The 20,669-nt window shown below is 39.4% G+C and overlaps 1 protein-coding gene across 1 annotated transcript; it reads right to left on the bottom strand.

Annotated features, from left to right (window-relative positions):
- Positions 1–464: 464 nt before the first annotated feature.
- On the bottom strand, positions 465–12,035 carry LOC103719655 (SUMO-conjugating enzyme SCE1-like). Its single transcript, XM_039126688.3, has 5 exons — positions 11,867–12,035; positions 11,679–11,762; positions 1,123–1,275; positions 923–1,036; positions 465–833 (listed from the first exon to the last, which is right to left on the bottom strand). Exons 1-5 carry the CDS (start codon positions 11,933–11,935, stop codon positions 771–773), a joined length of 483 nt encoding a protein of 160 aa, XP_038982616.3. The 5' UTR covers positions 11,936–12,035; the 3' UTR covers positions 465–770.
- Positions 12,036–20,669: the final 8,634 nt, after the last annotated feature.

Genomic DNA, 20,669 nt, shown 5'->3' with positions numbered 1-20,669 from the left:
CATCAGATTGATTTCTCGGATCAGTAGCCATTTCGACTCTGCAAGACCTCCAACTTGCAAAAGGAACACTTTGTAAATTTTGTTTTATAGCTGACTTGGATGGTCGGCCCTCCATTCTGAAGAATGGTAATGCAACCAGCAAACGACTCTCAATACCACTGGCTTTATTTTGGCTTCACATCATGATCAGCGTTCATCTTGCTTTTGAACAGATGATAATTACGACCTTAAAATCATTCAGATCATTCCCATGGGCATGATGCTAACGTCAACCTGGCTATGATAAATACTACTCAGTTCCAATGTTAAACATCGGTAGTGGTAGGCTGGAAAGATGTTTCATGTTAAAACAAGAAAAAGTGTCAAATACCACGGTTTCTCGGATAACAAAAGGTGCGAAATATCATTTGGTCAAAGCTCAGCCAAAATTACAACTCCGGGTCCTGAGAGGTTGACCTTCTGAATGAACTTGAACAATTTCTTGATTCATTTGACTTATTATTGTCAATACATAGTAACGTCATTTGACAAAGGCAGCAAGCAAACCAACTACAAACAACATTAAAAACACAGGTTAACCTCTTTATAAACATCACGATAACCATGATATCAGTAGAAGTTTTCACTAAACAGATCAGGCAAGTCAATATCTCATAGGTGTCGCACCCAACTTTTAACAAACATTTTATGGTCCAGTCCAAACACACAAAAGAGAGGCTTTTGAGTGTTGGAGGATGTGCAGCATCAACTTTCAAACATTGAGGCAATATTTAGACCAGTGGTGGGTACTGTTTGGCCTGGTGCCGAACCCGTCTCCTATATTCTGCTGGGTCCTGCCAATTTAATAGTTCATGAAAAACTGTGCATCAGCAACTTCAATTGAAGCAGCCAGTGAACTCAAAAGAGTCGCTAATCCACAGACCTGGATAAAGAGGTGATAACCGTCAGTCTGGGCAGGATCAGCAGGATTTGGCTGATCAAGTAAGTCCTGTATTCCCACAAGAATCTGTTTCACAGTAATGGCTGGTCTCCAACCCTGGAAATAACAAAAATTGTGTGATCCAGAGTGATCGAGCTAAATTGACAATAATCTGAAGCCTGTTTTGTGGCCTAGTTACTTACACTGTCCTCATTAAGAATTGATAGGCATACTGTTCCAGAAGGGTAGACGTTTGGGTGAAAGAAACCTTGTGGGAACTTGCATTTGGGAGGTTTGCTGGGGTAGTCCTCGCTGAAATGGAGTGTCAGAGGGAAGTATCCACCCTCCCAGTCAGTCTGCAGCATCAAAGATTAGCGCGTTCATGCTTGCATTTAATTTCTTCTCAATACAAATTCATATTGCAGAAAGAAATTTAGCAACATCATCAGGTCCAATGGAAGTATTAGCGTAGACATAAGAATCACAAAGAAGAATAACCTACAATATCGCTTGGTTGGAAGCAGAAGATCAAAATGCCACACAAATTGGTTGACACATGGTACTACCAGCACTCATAGGTCCAGAAGAGGAATGAAAATTATATGCTGTAGAAGATGGTAGTTTAAGCAAAATAACACTGACATGGAGGCCTAAATATTCCTCTTGACATGATCCACAATTTGAGAGGGGAGGGGGGGGTCATTTGATGCACAGTCAATCTATTTCACCCACCCCCTATGAATCTTACATGAATCCTTCCATGTGGAAATACAATCTTCATTATTCCCACACTCAGCAAAACAGAGTAAAATTCAGTCAGCATCTTCCCATCAAACCAATCACAGGTGCAATTTCCGCATTGATCTCTTACAGCCCCTTGCGAAAATCTGCAACATCTTTCAACTTAGAAGACAAACTCTTTCTACTTCGGAGCATTTATGCTTCTTATTCACTGCTTTCATTGCTATTAAATTCCAGTATAAGAGTTTTTTGTGGCTCTAATAAGACAATTTTTAATTTAATATTCAGAAAAAGGCTCCAACTAATACTTATCATCAGGGATCATTATATCTATGGTACACATGATTGATTCTTCCATCAGTCTTTCAAACCCAGGCAGGTAAACCTGGTTGGCCACCCAACTCATACACCCGCCAGCTACTATGGGTTGCGTCACCTCACAACTTGAAATAATGAAAAACTTCTTCAAACAGCTTATCGAGCAGTTCAACCATTTTAACAACTTTTTCTGACAGCTCCTTTGATGATTCAAATCATATATGGACATATATACATACCTGTATATGAATACATGAATGTTAGATTTTCAGATTTAGCATTTTTATCTTATGGATGACAAATAAATGTTTCTATTAATATGAAATTTGTCCATTTCTCTATTTTTATTAGATTTTTCCAGATTTTCTTGCTCGCTTTGCTATCTATTTGCAGCTTCATGCATTAAGGGGCGGCTCACAATCGAACTTTCAGCCTCACACTTCTCACATATTCTTGGATTCCTTCAAGTTTTTTAAAGCCAAGACCTCTTATTTGACATTTTCAAACAAAAAAAAAAAGAAGGATGACTCTCCCACCAAGAGAATTTCAGAATCCAGCAGATAGTACTTGAATTTATTCTCCACTAATCAACTGTTAAGCGCTGTGCACCGCACATAGTTAAAATAACTCTTGTTGGATGGCAACCATACAACTACTGAACCTTCTAATATGAACACAATGTCTGCATTCTTCATGTTACTAGCCATCAATACTTGGTCAACTATATCATTTGTTAAGTTCAAATTAAGCTCAATGAAGTGATGACCAGTCAAAACAAGTTTTTCAGGAATTTATATACTGCTTGACTGCTACCAAAAAACACATGCCCTTAATTAAGAAAATGACAGAACTCAAATGACACAGACATGGTACTGTGCTTTAATAACTGACAACTTATCTTTCAATGCAGAAACAATCTTTGCAACATATATCATAATGCTCCTTTTGTGTGTTAATGTACTCTCCTTGTGTTTGTGTCTTTACAGACATATCCTCAGGGGGGAGAAATATGAATGCATATCACATGGTGGGAGTGTCTCTATCAATTTCCCATTAGAAAACCTATAATGAATGGTTCTTTCTGTTGTTGAAAATCTTACAATTTACAATCAGATCTGATAGACCGGATCCAAATGGCCCTAGACGATCAAGATCTCATCCTTGGATAAGGATTGGTTAGGAAACTAAGATCTACATCTGTATTACGAATTATACAATCCCTTCAGTGATAGGATCCAACATGATTATGCTTTTCAGATATTAAATCATGTTATTCCATTCTTTATAAGTTATTTGACCATATGGCCTTTAAATTACTTACTACTAATAACTCTTGAGTTGTCAAGTTAGCAAGCTTGTTGTTAGAGTTTATGCAGTTAAAAATAAAAGGCAATTTTTCATATATTTACAACCATATATTAAAATCTTAACCTTATTGTTTTTAAGACATTCTAACTAAAATGACAATTGAACTGATAGGTGGTATATAAATAGCTTGAAGAAACAAACACAGTTTTTGTTGCATTAGACATGTTACATATGGGCTTATTCGGTGGGGACAAGACTTCTTGCATGTATGACTTTTTATATTTTCATTCATCTATTCTAAATTTGACTCGTATTTCAATTTGTATAACTTAAATATTTTCAAAAAAAAATAAAATATATCAAAAAAAGTATAATGATTTGCGATCCAATCCAATCCAGCCCACTGTACAATCTATGACTCAATCCCCTATTAACAGGATTGTTTTTTTTTCAGTCTGCTCTTACATCAGTCCCAGAGACATAGCAACACTTGGATCTATCTCCTTGATTAAAGACCTGTATCCTAAATGCCTGAGCCCACAGCTTTGAACCCAAAGGCTTCTATCTTCCATACAGCGTAACATATATTTGTTTCCCCAAGACATCATGCTACAAGGAACTTACAGCTTTTACTCAATATACTCACAGTTTTGCAAGATGTATATGCATGCACGTGACCATATTTCCTGACACCATTTCTTTGTCCCTAAATCGGACAACATACATCCGCCCAACACTATAGACCCAGCAAAAAATCCATGCTGCTTTACAGAGAAGGCCTCTGCTAGTCAACAGTAGATTGCCAAAGGAGTTGCCATATGAGCTCACTAGGATTGACCATAGAATACAATAAAAAGAGAATGAGCTCAAGTGAGTGAGCATGAGTGGATCGGTGAGTGCATTCATGCATGTGTACATGCATGCTTGTGTATAAATTACTATAAAAGACATTATCTGAAGTAGGTTAATTAGGAAAAGAACATAAATATATACGCTTTGAAGGTGAATATTTTCAGCTTAGACATGTTCTAGTGGGAACTTTAAAGGTGGTAAGCAGTTTACAGAGCAGGTAGAGAACTAATTATGCTGGTTGACCTAGAAAAAAGACCCACTGCAAATGTTCAGACATGTCCCCCTTTACCACTCATGGAAAAATGAAAATTACTTAACATTCAAACTGAGTACCACCATTCATTGAAACATGTAACAAGGATATGCATGAGAGAATAGATTTAAATAACAATCAGTATCAATGTGGTATTCATAGATACCATTCCAATGTCTACGATATTAAGGAAATGCATTGGACCCTATGCAACACATGATTATCCAGAGGAAGATGCACAAAAGTTAACAAAATGTTTTGGAACTATTGTTAGATTAAACTGCATCTGATTTTGAGATATCAGAAATGGTCATATGAAAAGAGCAGAAGTGTATCTTTTTTTTTTTGAACAAGCATTTTCTTTTTGAATGATCCAATAGATGGTGAGAAATATTCACAAGTTGCCATGGTAATAACTAGCTTGACTATCACTGCAATCGGGTGCTCAATACTAAATACCATGTTGCAAAGGTTCCAGGAACCATAACTCATCTACACTATATTATAAAGTGTAAGAGCCTCTGGGTCTGTCAAATTTGCCTGTAGATGCCAAACTATTTAGCTGGTGTACAAATCTTTATAACTTTAAGCATGTGGAAACATGGTAACAAAGAACCATATATTGCACCCACAACTGAATCTACATAAGCCCTCCCTCTCTTCCTATTCGTGTTAAGATTGTTGAGGTCTCTCATTGGACCTCTCTCTCTCTTTCCCCCTTCCCTTATTATCCCAATTAACATGCAATCAGATCACTCTTCCATTTACATCTAGATGAACCAACCGAACATCATGCGTTCTCTTTTTCAACCATACAATTGCTCCACTCTCTGTTTAATCACTGACTTCTTTGCTTATCCAAATAGACATCCTACTTATCTAATTCTCTCCTTCTCTTAATCCATCGTTTTAACTTCCCCCAATCTCCCTTCCATCAAAAACCTATAAGATTCCCATCATTAACTTCCTATAACCTCTCTCACAACTCCCTCTCCACTCGTGGCTTCTATCTCTCCAAAATTTATAAGGGTACTTAGCAGGAGAATGACCCAATTAAATCCAAAAAGAAATCATTACTAACAAATAATTCCTGACCAAGTAAAGGTGCTTAAATTTCTACCTTATAGATCATATTCTATGATAATTTATAATTTTCCAATAAATCATTGCATCTATGTCATCGATTTCCTAAGTCAGAGTACTTACTATGTTCTAAGTAATTTACAAAGGTTCATCTTATAATATAAATTTTCTGAAGTTCTACCTTGTCAGCAGGCTTCATGAATTGAAAATTGAAATTGTCTCACTGTTGACACCTTCAAAAGATGCTGATTGCTAGATAAAAATCCTTAGTATCAAGAAAACCAAAAGACTAGGTGACCAATTCCTGAAGCCCAAATAGACACTCCACTTTACTATGTATAATCACTTGACAAATATCAAAAAGTAGCTATATGAGAAAATGGCAGCATTCAATGTATAATAGCTTAACATATGAATTATGAAATAAGCATGTCCTTTTACTTATAACATCGGCCAAGGCTCATGATCCTTATCCTCTTTAGTGAAGCTAGTCACATAGACTGTATGCCATTTAAACCTTAACAGCCATATTCACTATCACAATCTTCTTTGATGAATCAGAAAAAATAAAATATTAAAATGTCCAAAATGTTTGATCAGGAATAAATCTATAATTATATAACTTCCCTATAAATGCTATATTTTAAGTACAGGAAGCAGATACAAGAATATGAAATTTGTACATAATAGTGTAACAAGTGAAAGTAAGATTGCAGCGCTAGACACCAGTATGAAGTCAATTTAAGACAATTTAAGGACTGGTTATATAGCAGATGCAACATACGAATTAATGGAAAAAATAAACACATTTGATTCTGATGTTTTTAAGAATCTAAGGTGGAAAAGGGAAAAACATCTAGTGATCATTATGTGTGATGAGGACCAAAGGTGCATATATTTTTAGTCAAAATTATCAAAATAATGAAATGATACAGAAGAACAGTAAATGAGACACACCGCAAGAGCAGAACAGAGGGAACAAGGTTACCACCTTTGCCTCAACCAAACAACTATTTTGTCAATATTTAGTTGTAAATACAGCAAAGAACTAGTCAAAAAGATTCACCAAATAAATATTGAAAATTTTATAATCAACTGTCAACATAGTGTCAATCCTCCGATGGTTAGTACATGGTGGCAACCATCTGACAGATAGCGTATAACATTAGTTGCTTATGCTAGATGACTGGTAGCAAGGAGCTCCAAAAAAAGAAAACCCACACCTAACATAATTAAAGCAGAATTACTATAGCTAAACCTCACTGCTAAATACTACATATCCTTGAAAGAAGGCTTTTCAAAATCAACCACCCGGGAATGAAGGTAGGGCAGAGGCATTCGAAGAAGCTGTTTTTTCAGACACGCCCCTACTCTCTTCTTAAGCTTGCCCCCGTGCTGAAAAGCCATATCGCGCGAGTACGCACGTCTATCACGTTTTTCAGCTTGACTTGTGTCCCAATGCGTCTCGGAAGGTATGTCCCTCAATTCTTCAACATCCCAATGGATGTTGGCTTTCGTTGGATTCCTCAAATCTTTCTTTTCGATTTGTTCTAGTTCAATGTTTTGACGGGGTCATGCAGTGCAATTCAATTGATTTTTTTATTTTGACCTTTTTTACATATATATATCCTTTTTTTTTATTTTCGGGTTTAGCTCCACCGTCCTCCACTTTAGCCTTTTTGGTCTGTATACTCGAAAAATGATCTAGCTTTGTCTCTGCTCGAGCACTTTTTCTACCTGTATGCTTAGTGTTACTTACCTTATCGGACTTTCATATCTACCTCGAATGAAACTTGATCTCCGGAAGTGCAGTAAGGATTGGATTCCAACTAAGAAAGTGGAAGTCAGCGGCTATTCGTCCTTATAGATCTCAGAAAGTGGACTTGGTGGGTTTTGTTGAAACAAAAGTCAAGGAAAACAAGTGTTGTAGGGTTGCTAAGAAATTCTGGAAGGATTGTAGCTATCTTTTCAATTATAGTAGCAGCCCGAGAGGTAGAGTTTGGCTGCTTTGGGATCCCCATATCTGGAATGTATCTAAAGTCCTGGAATCCGAAGAGATGTTAACTTGTTTTTTTAGCCAACAATTGGGATGGATGTGAATCTTTCTGTGGTGTATGGATCTAATAGTGCATCTGTCAGGAAGGAATTGTGGAGGGAGCTCATGAGAATCAGTCAAGTTGCACAAGGCCCCTGGTTAGTGACGGGTCACCAGCACAATTGCATCAATTGTAAGCCAAAACACAAGCTATCTGTGTTAATAGTCCTAGGATCATTCAACATTTATTTCTACCAGACGGCCTGGTTTGCAGCTAATTTGAGCACTGCAACATTTATTTCTACTGGAGGGAACTTGATGGACTCTAGTTCTTAATCAAGCGAATCTAATATAATGTAACTAACATAATAACCTCCTTAGACACCAATCAGCCATTGAGATCTAATAAAGATCCTAATCTTGCTACTAGTCTTCTAGGAAACACATAAAAATCTATATCCACACCATACATCAATTTAAATTATGCTGACAATGCAGGATATACATTTTGAACAATCAAAGCATAAGAAATCATCTACATAAGACATGAATTTTAGTATAGCGCCCCACAAAGAATTTGAGGTTGTTATGATTCATAAAGCATCAGATAGTTTTCATCAACATAGGTCGAGCACTCCTCTAGTAGAGTTCTATAAGCAAACTCATGGTTGAAAGCAACCCATACTAGCCAGCATAATGCAAACATTTCCTGTGTTTTATGCACCTTGTCATTTCACCAATATCATGTCAACTTACAAATAATAATCTCAAGCCACAAAATTAACTGTTTCTCTAATAACAGCCTTGCTGGACCAACAAATACATATTGGTCATGTAAATGCAAATAGGATATTCTGGTATGTGAGACACCCTATTCCACCATTAACATAATTCTAGATGGTAATGGCCATCCCACTGTGTTTTTTTTTTTTTTTTTTTTGGCAGTTACAATTATAAAGCCCTAGAATACATGCAGATGGCAGTGTCAGAGTACAGTAGATCACAGAACTGAGAAGAAAACAGGGGGACTAGGATTGCACACAACAGGCCTGTCATGTCTAGCAACAAATGATGCCATCCAATTTGCCTCACTATGGGGTTCAAACATATAAATAAGCATGCAACTATATCATTAAAGAAACATGAATTCTTAAAGATTGTACTCTGAAGTTTATGGATACACTTCTTTAGAAACATGAATTCTTAACATACCACAAACCTTGCATCAAGCATACAAATAAAATAAATGACAGCTGCAGGCTCATTATATGAAAACTAGTCTCCTTTACATGCATTATTGATGGCTAAAACACATACCATCAGATGATGCCAGATCAAAGACTGGTTAACATGGAAGTAATAAAATCAAGACTGGTTATATACAGACTCACCAGTTCAATTAACATAACATATATGTGCAAAAGGCAGACCAGAACGATGTGATCTTCCACAGAAAAATAACTATTTTGTTAAAATTTGAGCTTTTGCCTAAAAAGATCATAAAATGCATCATCACAAGAGAATCAAGAAAGATGAAATTCATTAAAGTTAACATACAATCTGATAGTGTACTTGCATTTATATTACCCTATGGAAAATATGGATCGTCAAGACGAAGTGCTTATGTCTGTTATAATTTTTTAAATGAAGGCCCATAATAAGTGAGCAGATTGAACATCAATTATCTCTAAGGAGATAATGATACAGCGTGCTTCATGGGAGGCTCAGAGCATAACTTTAATACTGGATTAAAACTATCTATTTATTGAATGTTTGGTAACATATTTACTTGAAATATAAATTTTCCATCTGAATGAATTTGGTGAAACATTTGTTGCCTCATATTCATCAATAAATAGAAAAAAATTGGGCTATAATATTGAATTTTAAATTTTAAGCAAATTATTTAGGTTGTAAAATCTTAAAGATCATGGTACTTCACGTAAGGTTTTGGCGCATATGGTTTTAGTAATTGTTTCATATACTGATAAAAAGTAATGTAAATTGATAGCAAGCCTGCAGCATTGCTAGCATATTTCCTATATTCAAATGTTTGCTCCTTGCGCATCTTTCAACAGAGCAGGCTGAAAGAGAGCTTCTTTTCTTTATGCAATGAAATACACTATAAAAATAATAAAAGAAGATATACAGAACTAAGGAAGAACAACTATCACATTAACTGTGAAGCAATAATAAAATATTTCAAGAAAAGGGGGGACAACAAGTGTAAGAGAAAAGAAAGCAAATACATGATACACTTAGACCCAAAAAAAAGGTGTTATCTGAAGCTAGTCTAGAAGAATAGCATGCAAGTAATGCTGACGAATGAATAATCCAAAGTGCTCTAGGTTTCCTGAAAGCCTTTCCAAACATATCCCACTGAACAAAAAGCTCTTAGGTTTAATACCTTGCAGAAAAGTTAGGTGTAATACTTTTACCGCAGTCCCTAGAATAAACTAGCCTCGTCACTCGTCAGCCCCCTAAGTTTCCAATGTCACTTCTCCAGCAACACATAGTCATCTCGAACTTATTCATTGCTAATTCTGCCATCCATGACTCCATCTTGAAAATTGTACATGAATACACAAAAAGCAGACCATTCTATCCCCTATGTTCCCACCACTAACTATATACACACAGAAAAGGCACCCTTAATGCTCTCCAATCTAATACCAATAACATAAAGAACTTATTAACAGCCAAAATATACAAAACTAAAAGAATTTTCGGTTCTTATACAGTGCAGCAAGTCTTTTACAAGAGCATCCTAATCATGATTGCTGGACTTAACCAGCCCTATACTGGCTCGAATCTTCAATTTCCGAAGAATCAACTTTTCAACCCAAGATTGACCTTCCCAACTACATTACTCAATCCATCAGCCAACTAAACTTTTTGGCAGATGACCATAAGCCACCTCATATACTAAAAGCCAATTGACAGAAATTTAATACTGTGCAACTTCTATGGGACACTCCAAGAGAATGCCCATGGAGAAATATTGCGAGTTTTATTCTACAAGCAGGTGTGCGTACAATTTCACAAAGAAGCAAAACTTTATATTCATGCTTCGGATCATCCTGAGGACCTCAACTTTGGTTCTACATCCATTATAAAGGATTTAACTATATATTATCATCATCACAAGGATAAGAGACTCAGGAAGCAAGAAATAGGATTGCTTTCAAGTTTCCAAAATTGCAGAAAGAAATAGAAGATGTTATGAGAGACCAACTTGTGGTGGCAAACAACAGAAGCTGTCACAAGTTGCTTTTTCTTCCCACACTGCATGGACTTTGGCTAATGATTTTCAATCCATAGATTCAAAACTTGATGAAGAAATTGATCCATTCGGTGGAGCTTAGCTCTCCCAGGCCATGGAGTAACAATATAGAAATTGACCACAAAATGCATGAGAGGAGGGAGAGGAAGATGTTAATGAAGATGAAAATCAAGAAGGCTGAAAAAAGAAAAGGGAAAATGGTTGAATTCCCTTGATTAAGTGATTATTAGCTCGATCTCTTATTGGAGTAGGAGTGCACTCCATAAACTCCTAAGGTTCTTATTAGCTTGATCAAATTTACTAGGTCTTTCAATTTGATAGACAAGAGTCTTTGAGTAATGTCTGAGATCTTTAGCATTTTCTCGTCATGGGGATAACTCCGTGAACCTTGAATGCTGACTCTCAGAAGCATTCGTGACACCAGTTCCTAAAAAGGAACATTCTTTCCTCTTGATATCTTGCTGGTTAGTACATCAAATCCTTCTCCTTTTGGCTTCCTGATCAACGCTAACTAAAGAACTGTCAATCAAACCCCAAACGTCCAGAAACCTTCCGACCGTTTTCCAAATTATTTCCCCAGTCAAAACTCAACTAAAAGCCAAAAACCTATGGATCCACACAAAAATCTGCGAAGGAAAGCACGGACTTGCTATCTACCGGTAAACCTAATCCGACCGATCAGTACCAGTAAAATAGATTTTTTTAAACAAAAATCTCTAATCAGAAATTCAGGGTCACGGCAAAGCCAAATCACCAAATTGATAAAAAAGGCGACAAGAAATTCCAATCACACAACTCTAATCTTAGTCTAAACATTTCCAACTTCACAAAATCAAGAAAACGATCGGAAGAAGAGCAAGAAGGCATTGGCGTGGCGACTTCTTACCCCTTGCTTGCCGGGTATGGTGCAGTGCCAGACCATGAGGTTTACGGAGCCATCGGGCAAGGTCTCAGGCTTCGCCACAAAACCCTATCGAGAACCCAAACGAAGGACGATCAAACACCGAGACAAAGAGAGAAGGGGGAAAGAAACAAAACAAGAGAGAGATAGAGAGAGTAGGGAAAGATACGGACGTGCGGATGGTTCTTCCGCCACGCTTTGCGCTCCTCCGCCAGTCGTCCGCGAGCGATACCTCCCGACATTGCCTCTTCACCTTCCTTTCGAACTGGGACAGGACGGGTTGCCCCCTCTATATGGCCGCTGAGGTCTTGTTTTATTATTTTCTGCGGACTTTTTCTCCCCAGGGGCATAAACGGCCACAGGATATATATATATATATATATATATATATATATATATATATATATATATATATATATATATATATATATATATATATATATATATATATATATATATATATATATATATTGTTACGGGGGAACTTAGCCACCATGCCCCACGTGACCGGCACGCGCGCTCAGAAAGACTACGGCTGCCCCTTGATCCAGCAATCCGACCTCGGGTCGGATATCTTCGGCTCCGCAGCCCGACCCCGAGTCGGCTGCCCCTTGATCCAGCAATCCGACCTCGGGTCGGATATCTTCGGCTCCGCAGTCCGACCCCGAGTCGGTTGCCCCTTGATCCAGCAATCCGACCTCGGGTCGGCAATCTCTTGACAACAACAGACTGTTCCCCTGAGGCACGCCGCGGCCCCCTGCTCCACTACTTCCTGCAACGGCCGAATCCGGCGCTGCCCCACGATCCCCTGTAACAGCCGTACAAAGCGGAGCTCCACTACGCCCTGCCATGGCCGTACCCAGCGCTGCCCCACGACGCCCTGTAACGGCCACGTCAGTGGCAACCCCATCGTGCCACACGATGACCAATCCCCAGAAAAACCCCCCAGCCTGATATATATGGGGCTGGGGGGGGAAGGGGGAGGAGAAGAAAGATTTTCCAGAGTATCATCTTACCTGCTACCTCTCCTTCTCCTTCTCCTTCGATCTCCCCTGACTTGATCGTCGGAGGGCCCCCACTACCCTGGTGGTGGTGCGAGGCTTGCTTGCAGGTTTCCCGGCGGAGGGCGGAGCGCAACCAAAGCAATTCAAAGGGAACCCCGTTCACACCGCTGTGCCAATCGTTCTCGGTTTGGACCTCCAGCAACAGTTGGCGCTAGAGGAAGGGAACGGATCTCAGAGCGATCGTAATGGCACGGCGAGGTGGTCGTGGAGCTTCCAATGCTTCCGGTCGCGGGGCCTCTCGCGCCTCTGGCCGGGAGGCCGCTGCATCTCCAACACACTCTCAGCAACACTCCACCGCCCCACCGCCCATTCAGACGGTCGAAGCTGCCAAGTTCGACCAGCTAGCCCAGCAGGTTCGCACCCTCGCGGAGGCGGTGCAGAATCTGCAGGGTGCGATGTCCCGGGCACCGCAGCGGGCTCAGGAGCCGCTGCTGCCTGAGCGTTCGCCTGTCCTCCTCAACCCGCGCTCCTTCCTCTCCCATGGGGAGGAGCGCCGGCGCGAGGAGGATTCTCGAGCACGCTCCATTCTGCCGGGACCTTCCCACCGGAGCTGTGCGGGGTACGAGAGGCGGGCCCGGGCGCGTTCCCAGACTATAATTAATATATATATAATTATTTTATTTGTTTCTTTTTGGGGTATTTTTTTATTAAGAATAATTATTTAGCGCCTTAGATAATGAAATAATAAGTGGCCACCAGCTAAGATGATGTACTTATACGTGGATGTTGATCCCAGTAGAAAAAGCTCACAGGTCAAAGAGGGTACGCGGAGGAGACAGTGGACCATGTGCTCTTTCAGTGTACTTGGGCGATGTCGACATGGCAGTGGACAGGGATCCCGCAGGGGGCCCGATGTGCGCGAATACAGTTCCTTAGTGTGACGCGGCAGTGGCTAGCTAGTCCGCAGACTCATGAGGAGGGCATCAGAGTGACTTGCAGAGCCTTTCAGATCTGGCTGGCAAGGAATGCTCGTACTCTCGGCCAGCGCAGGGTGTCACCGAGGTTTGCAGCAGAGTTTGCTCGAGCACAGGCCACGGAGATCAGCCATATCCCTTCCTTAGTTAGACCTTTGACAGCTCGGGACACCTAGGGTTCCCCCTTGCTCCGGCAGCTCCTCAGATGGTGTTTTTCACCTGGGAGCCCCCACCCCCGAGCTTCCTCAAGGTCAACTTTGATGGGTTTGTGTTGGATGGCGGCTCGCGAGGTGGTGCAGGTTTTGTCATACGGGACCTGCTTTCCAGGGTTGTGGCCGCAGGTGGCTGCCAGTTGTTCGCTACATCAGTCCCGGGAGCAGAGCGGCGCGCTGCCTGGGCGGGGCTTCGACATGCACGGGCGATGACGCGGACCAGCTCGATTATTTTGGAGGGCGACTCAGCTACTGTTATTGGATGGATTCAGAAGGGGTTGAGGGGTGAGAGCTTAGACATGGAGCTGAGGAGACAGTGGACCATGTGCTCTTTCAGTGTACTTGGGCGATGTCGACATGGCAGTGGACAGGGATCCCGCAGGAGGCCCGATGTGCGCGAATACAGTTCCTTAGTGTGACGCGGCAGTGGCTAGCTAGTCCGCAGACTCATGAGGAGGGCATCAGAGCGACTTGCACAGCCCTTCAGATCTGGTTGGCAAGGAATGCTCGTACTCTCGGCCAGCGCAGGGTGTCACCGAGGTTTGCAGCAGAGTTTGCTCGAGCACAGGCCACGGAGATCAGCCATATTCCTTCCTTAGTTAGACCTTTGACAGCTCGGGACACCTGGGGTTCCCCCCTTGCTCCGGCAGCTCCTCAGATGGTGTTTTTCACCAGGGAGCCCCCACCCCCGAGCTTCCTCAAGGTCAACTTTGATGGGTCTGTGTTGGATGGCGGCTCGCGAGGTGGTGCAGGTTTTGTCATACGGGACCTGCTTTCCAGGGTTGTGGCCGCAGGTGGCTGCCAGTTGTTCGCTACATCAGTCCCGGGAGCAGAGCTGCGCGCTGCCTGGGCGGGGCTTCGACATGCACGGGCGATGACGCGGACCAGCTCGATTATTTTGGAGGGCGACTCAGCTACTGTTATTGGATGGATTCAGAAGGGGTTGAGGGGTGAGAGCTTAGACCACCCCTTGATCCGCGATATAGTCAGGATGATGAGAGATGGGGGGGCCATCCAGGCCAAGCATGTATTTCGGGAGGCCAATGGGGCGGCTGATTGGGTGGCCGCCTATGCGGCCCACCATTCGGGTTACGCCCTTTGGTCAGGGGAGGGGGAGCTGCCACTGGCACTCCGCGAGATATTGTATTTTGATCTTATTGGGTGTATTCATACACGTTCTGTATGAAGCACCCGCTTCAGCAAAAAAAAAAAAAAAAAAAAAAGAGGGTACGCGGAAACTTGCGGCCTGCATCGAATATTTTCTGATGGAAAGAGGGCCAATAGGGGCTGCTACGCGGATGAGATTTTTTCTCTCCCCTCCCATTTTTTACCCCCAAAAAAAAGTATATACGGACATATATGTACATATAATGAAGATGGTACCATTATTTCTGATTTGAATGAGATCTACAAACACGGCCAATAGGTGGAGGTCGAGGATTAGCTTAGTTTTCCATTTTTGTCCTATGGTGAGATAAAAGTATGGCATCATTCAGATTGATACGTTATTGATTGAACTTTTTTTTTTCAATTGAACGTTGAATTCATACTAATGAGTTGATAGTTCAAAGGGTAAACCTTTTTCTTACTTGTAATGCATGTTCCCTATGCATGATTCTCGACTATCTAGTCTACCATGCATCTAGGACAGAAATTTTAGCGACTTGTGTGGTTTTATAGCAGTTCTTTGTTTGCACTAGTCAAATTTTCTGGACTTTAGAAACTGTTTCTTTCTCTCTAGGTAATGCTACCTTTCTCACATAAACTGATTTTGCGACAGCTGAAGCTTGCATGCGCATGGAAAGATGTGCTCGCATTGAAGTTTATTTGCTTGGGTAATAGCTATTTCATAGATGGATGCAATGCATGCCATGTTAAATTAATGAGTAACACATCTTGACCGAGTTTTAATAAAAATATAAACGTCTTTAAGGGGGAAACGGACACATTTGCTGAGATGTTCTCTAGTTTACATTATTCCCAATATTTCCCAACAAACAAATAATAAAATCAAACTATACACACGTGTGCATTGTATACTAATCAACAGAGTCAAGAAAAAGAAAATAGCATATGAGTAGAGATGCAACGTGCTGATGTCAGACCATATCCAAAAAAACTCTTTAGAATAATAAGCAGGAAAGAAGACAACTCAATTACCGCCTTGTTCGTCTCTCGATATATATGAACAATCCAAAATGAACCATAATTTTTGGCTAATCTCTAAATATCTCTGAGCAATGGATGGCCATCGCCTCGCCGTTTTGCATCCAAATCTATTTGATCACTGCAATAGAGTTTTTTTTTCAAGAAAATATTGTCAGTCCTTAAAATACTTCCCACATGAGTAATGTCTTAAAAAAATAAAAAATAATATATTTTTAAAAATTAGAAAGTAAAATGCTCCTTAAAAAAAAAAAATGGCAAGGCCATCCATCATCCATCCGCAGCATCTTGTCGGCTGAATATATAATTTCCAAAAGTTGACGTTTGACGCTATTCTCAACTAAAGGATTTCTGGAACTCCGTCAACTTTCACATGTCATCCTCGAGGTTTTCTTGGAGTCAGGCCCAATCTACGTTCCTGACCATGAAATGGGTACCAAATCTTCAGTACGAAATTGGCACTGCAGTTGAACTAAAGCACACTCAAACAATCAAATTCATTTTAAATAATTTTTAATGTGGGCTAGATGTCAAGTCTCTCTCTCTCTCTCTCTCTCTCTTTTTCTTTTTTTTTTTTTTTTTTTTTTGGCTAAAGCAGATATCAAATCTCTTGTATGCCTACTTCCACGGTGGATGAGCTGAATGTCATATCAAGAGTCTCTTTTTCATAATTCTTTTCCACACTGGATGAGCAAAAGGTCATAACAAATCAAACTAATTTATATCGTGGGTATCTTCTGGACATTTCTTCTTGTTGAAATTTTCTACATCAAGTTGATTATTTTAGTCAAGTGAATATTTTGGAGAATCATCGTGATCTCTTTCATCCTTAATATTTTGCCTAACACATAGCTCGTGAGATTGCCCCCAAACTGGTCTCCACTGTGTCCAATATTATTGCTTGCCTTCAATTCCAATGTAGGCCCTAAGAGTACTCCAAAAGGGCTTGACAAACGGGCAACGGATGAATTGATCATGACTGATAACTGGCCGATCTCCTTTTTTTTTCCTCATATAATCAGTAGGAGGGGATGCTTCTCATTCTCTTGAATCATTAGCTTAAATACTAGTGGTAATTTTAACATGATATCAGAGCAAAAATTTCACATATTGAGCTTATCCATTAAAAAAAAGTCCGGCTCATATATGAGAAAAAGTATAAGAAAATATAAAATATATAAAAAAATTTTTTTTCACTTCTTTGACATTGTTACTTTCTGCAATGCCTTCAAGCAAGAGTAGAGTAGTTCTCTCGGGTTGATAAACCTACGATGCCACAAAATCACTGTCATCTTTAGTAAGCTTCCAAACTAGCTTGGTGACATGTCAGGAGGATGGTTTCATTGCAGAAAGGAGGTCCCTGCAACTCTTTCAGTTCATTATCCTCTGCAAGATTAAGCACCTTGGCTTTTCAACAATTTCCCCTAAAAAAAAAACTTAAGGGTACTTTGAAAAAAAAAGATCTAATTTTCAATCGATGGAAATTGAACATTCCATATCCCATATGATTTTTTTTATAAAATATGGAAATCTTATTCCTATGGAAAAATTATTTTTCATCCCTATTTTTTAAAAATTCGAACCTAATATAAGGTATATCTCTATTTTTTATTGAACTACACTTTTCTTCCTGTGAACCAAACAAGTCCACATAGTACATTAATTTTTTTTATCACATGATGCATACATTGTCACACATTTTGCACATCTTGGTACGTGAAGTCTATCTTGGTGCTCCATCATCCAAATTGGTCCGATAAGCTTCAATTCTTACAAATCTCCCCTTGTTGATACTTGATCTTTCTGCACTTTATTGCATGTAGAAAAATATATTTATATCATTATGAAGAGATAAGTTATGAGTATCATGCTTACTCTCATGATGGAAAATTCTATCTAAAAAAAATACTGCTATGTAGCATTTATCAGTTCACCGGTCAATTTATCATGATAATATAGTAATTTAGGATTAGTCCAGAATATGATAGGGTCTATGGTTACCACTAATCAATCACCAATTGATATTTTATTGTATACTTATAATATATTATTATTTTACTTTGATTATAAAATTAAGGCAAATAGAAGTAATATATTAAATATTTTTATAATATACATATAAAATACAATAATATATTTTTTATTGTAATTTAAAACTATAATTGAATAATAATATAATATTATTAATAAATTACAATATAATGTCTATCATAAATACAATATATGTTATATCAATATAATATAATATATATAATACCAATGTAATATATTAATTATATTGATATACCTTTTTTTTTTGTTGGACTAAGAGATAATTTCAGCCCAAAGTCACTGCTTTAGGATGATCTTGGATACCCGATCTTAAGAACACATTTTTCATCACTGGGTTAAGTGATGATTTGAGGAGTGGATGTAATTTTGGATCATTTTTTTTATCACATAGGATCAATATGGTGTAACTAAACACAATGATCTTGTCACCTTTATCGATATCATTTTTTTTGCTACAACGTGTTGTCCTAGGTGACAAGCCAAGAAGGGGGGGGGGGTGAATTGGGTTTTCTGATTTTTTAGTCCCTTAATCAAATTGGTAGATGAATGGGTAGTTTAGCTAATATTAATTAAGTGCGTGTAGTGAAATTAGAAAGACACACAATGCAAACACACAAGAAATATAGTGGTTCGGTGCTCTCCCAAGCACCTACGTCCACTCCCCAAGCATCCCCTTAGGAATTCACTATAATCCCGCGGATTATAGTTGGATTGTTTTCCGGGCTTACAATCCAAAAATTTTTATACTTTGGTTTTTCGGGATCACCAATAACCTATGTTAGTTTTGCGGGCTCACCAACAACCTACATCGTTGGTTTTACGGGCTCACCAACTAACCTTACAAGAAATTTAAATAGAAGAAGTATGTAGCTCCTAAATGAGCAAATATAACAAATATGAACTAAAAGAAGAGATGAGAATTAGTTATTGCTTTGAGGATGCTCTTCTCTTCTTTGCTCAGGTTACTTCATTTCATAAGAGGTTGGTGGAGCTGTTGAATGCACTTTTAGATTGCTCAACCACCTTCTTTTTGGAACTTGAATGAAGCAACTTGATGAAGAATACTTGGGCTTGCTTTCACTTGAATACTCTATTAATTTCTTGCAAAATATATTTCCCTCTGATAAATAGTGTCTCTTAAATACTTTCCAACCTCTATTGGTCACTTCTCAATAGTTTGATTTCAAAAACTAGCCGTTTTTAGCCGTTGAGAGCTCAAAAAATACTTTTGCAGAACTAGCCGTTATGCTGTCAGCCGTGCTGGATCGACCTAAGCTTTTCTGGGGTCGACTCAAGTTATTGTTCATCTACCTTGGGGTCGACTCAACCTTCTCTGGGGTCGACTCAAGCTTCTCTGGGGTCGACCCCTGTTACAGTGGGGTTGGCCTTCTCAGGAACCATAGAAACTTTGTTTTTCAGCATTTTCATTGGGGTCAACTCATACTTTCTTGGGGTCGACCTGTGCTATAGTGGGGTCGACTCAAGTTTCATTGGGGTCGACCTTCTCAGGGATTCCAGAGACATGGTTTTTGAACACTTATCCTGGGATCGGCTCTTGTTTGCTTGGGGTCGGCTCCACTGGGGTTGGCTCCATGTGGGGTCGACACCCTCAGTAAAATCTAGAGAGTTATTTTCTTGGAGGCTTTAAGTTGGGGTCGACTCATAGTTTTTTGGGTTCGGCTCCTCTCTTGGGGTCGGTTCAAGGATACTTGGGGTTGACTTCAGTTACTGTTCATCTGAGCCATTTTTCCAAGGGTGTGCTAGATGGATCCAAAATGTGCCAGGATCGACTCCACTTCTTCTGGGATCGACTCATGCATTGTTCTAAGTAAGTTACTCCGTGCCAGTGCGTGCCATATGTATCAGGGTCGACTCAACTCATAATTTTCTGCATCTTAAGGTTAGTCTAATTCATAGAATCAATAGAACATATTTCAGGTAATTTTGAGTGTATGCCACGATAGAACTTCATACCCTTAACAATAAAAATTATAATTTTGCCCTTAAGAGTATATTTCACTTGAAACTTTGCTGAATTAAATTTATAAGCTTTCAATCATTTTTCTACTATAAATTTTATCTTGTTGTTAATCATTGTGAGTCGTCTTGATCTCATTCTTTCAATGTATCGAGGGTGTGATATTCATTAGTGATGTATCAAATTAAACTTTATTATCAATTTGATATTCCCTCAATATTTGTGTTAATCATCGAAATAACACTATCAACCTCACAGTGGATGACTAATACAATTCTAGTGTGAATATATCCAAAAAAAGTCAAAAAATAATGATTCATGGAGCACTCTAGCTTTCTTTTACTAGTCTAGAAAACTCGTGGCTCCATTAAGCTTCCTATAGACATGTTTGACCCGAAAGTCTACATCTCCACCTGTCATGCTGCAAATGTCTTAGAGTGACGTCAGCCATTCTGTCACCAGTGCATCTTTGGATCCAGCTGATCACTGTAGCCAATTACGCGTCGAGCATGACACAGATCTACCTGTGTTGGATTCACCTCCGCCTCGGGACAAAAATATCACCTCGGGACAGAAATATCACGGCTCTA

This window comes from Phoenix dactylifera, chromosome 6 (assembly GCF_051530095.1).
Source record: "Phoenix dactylifera cultivar Ajwa chromosome 6, Ajwa_hap1_PhDact_Kaust_v1.1, whole genome shotgun sequence".
NCBI lineage: Eukaryota > Viridiplantae > Streptophyta > Magnoliopsida > Arecales > Arecaceae > Phoenix > Phoenix dactylifera.
The sequence above is the reverse complement of the archived record's forward strand: the minus strand, read 5'-3'. Positions and strand labels throughout refer to the sequence as shown.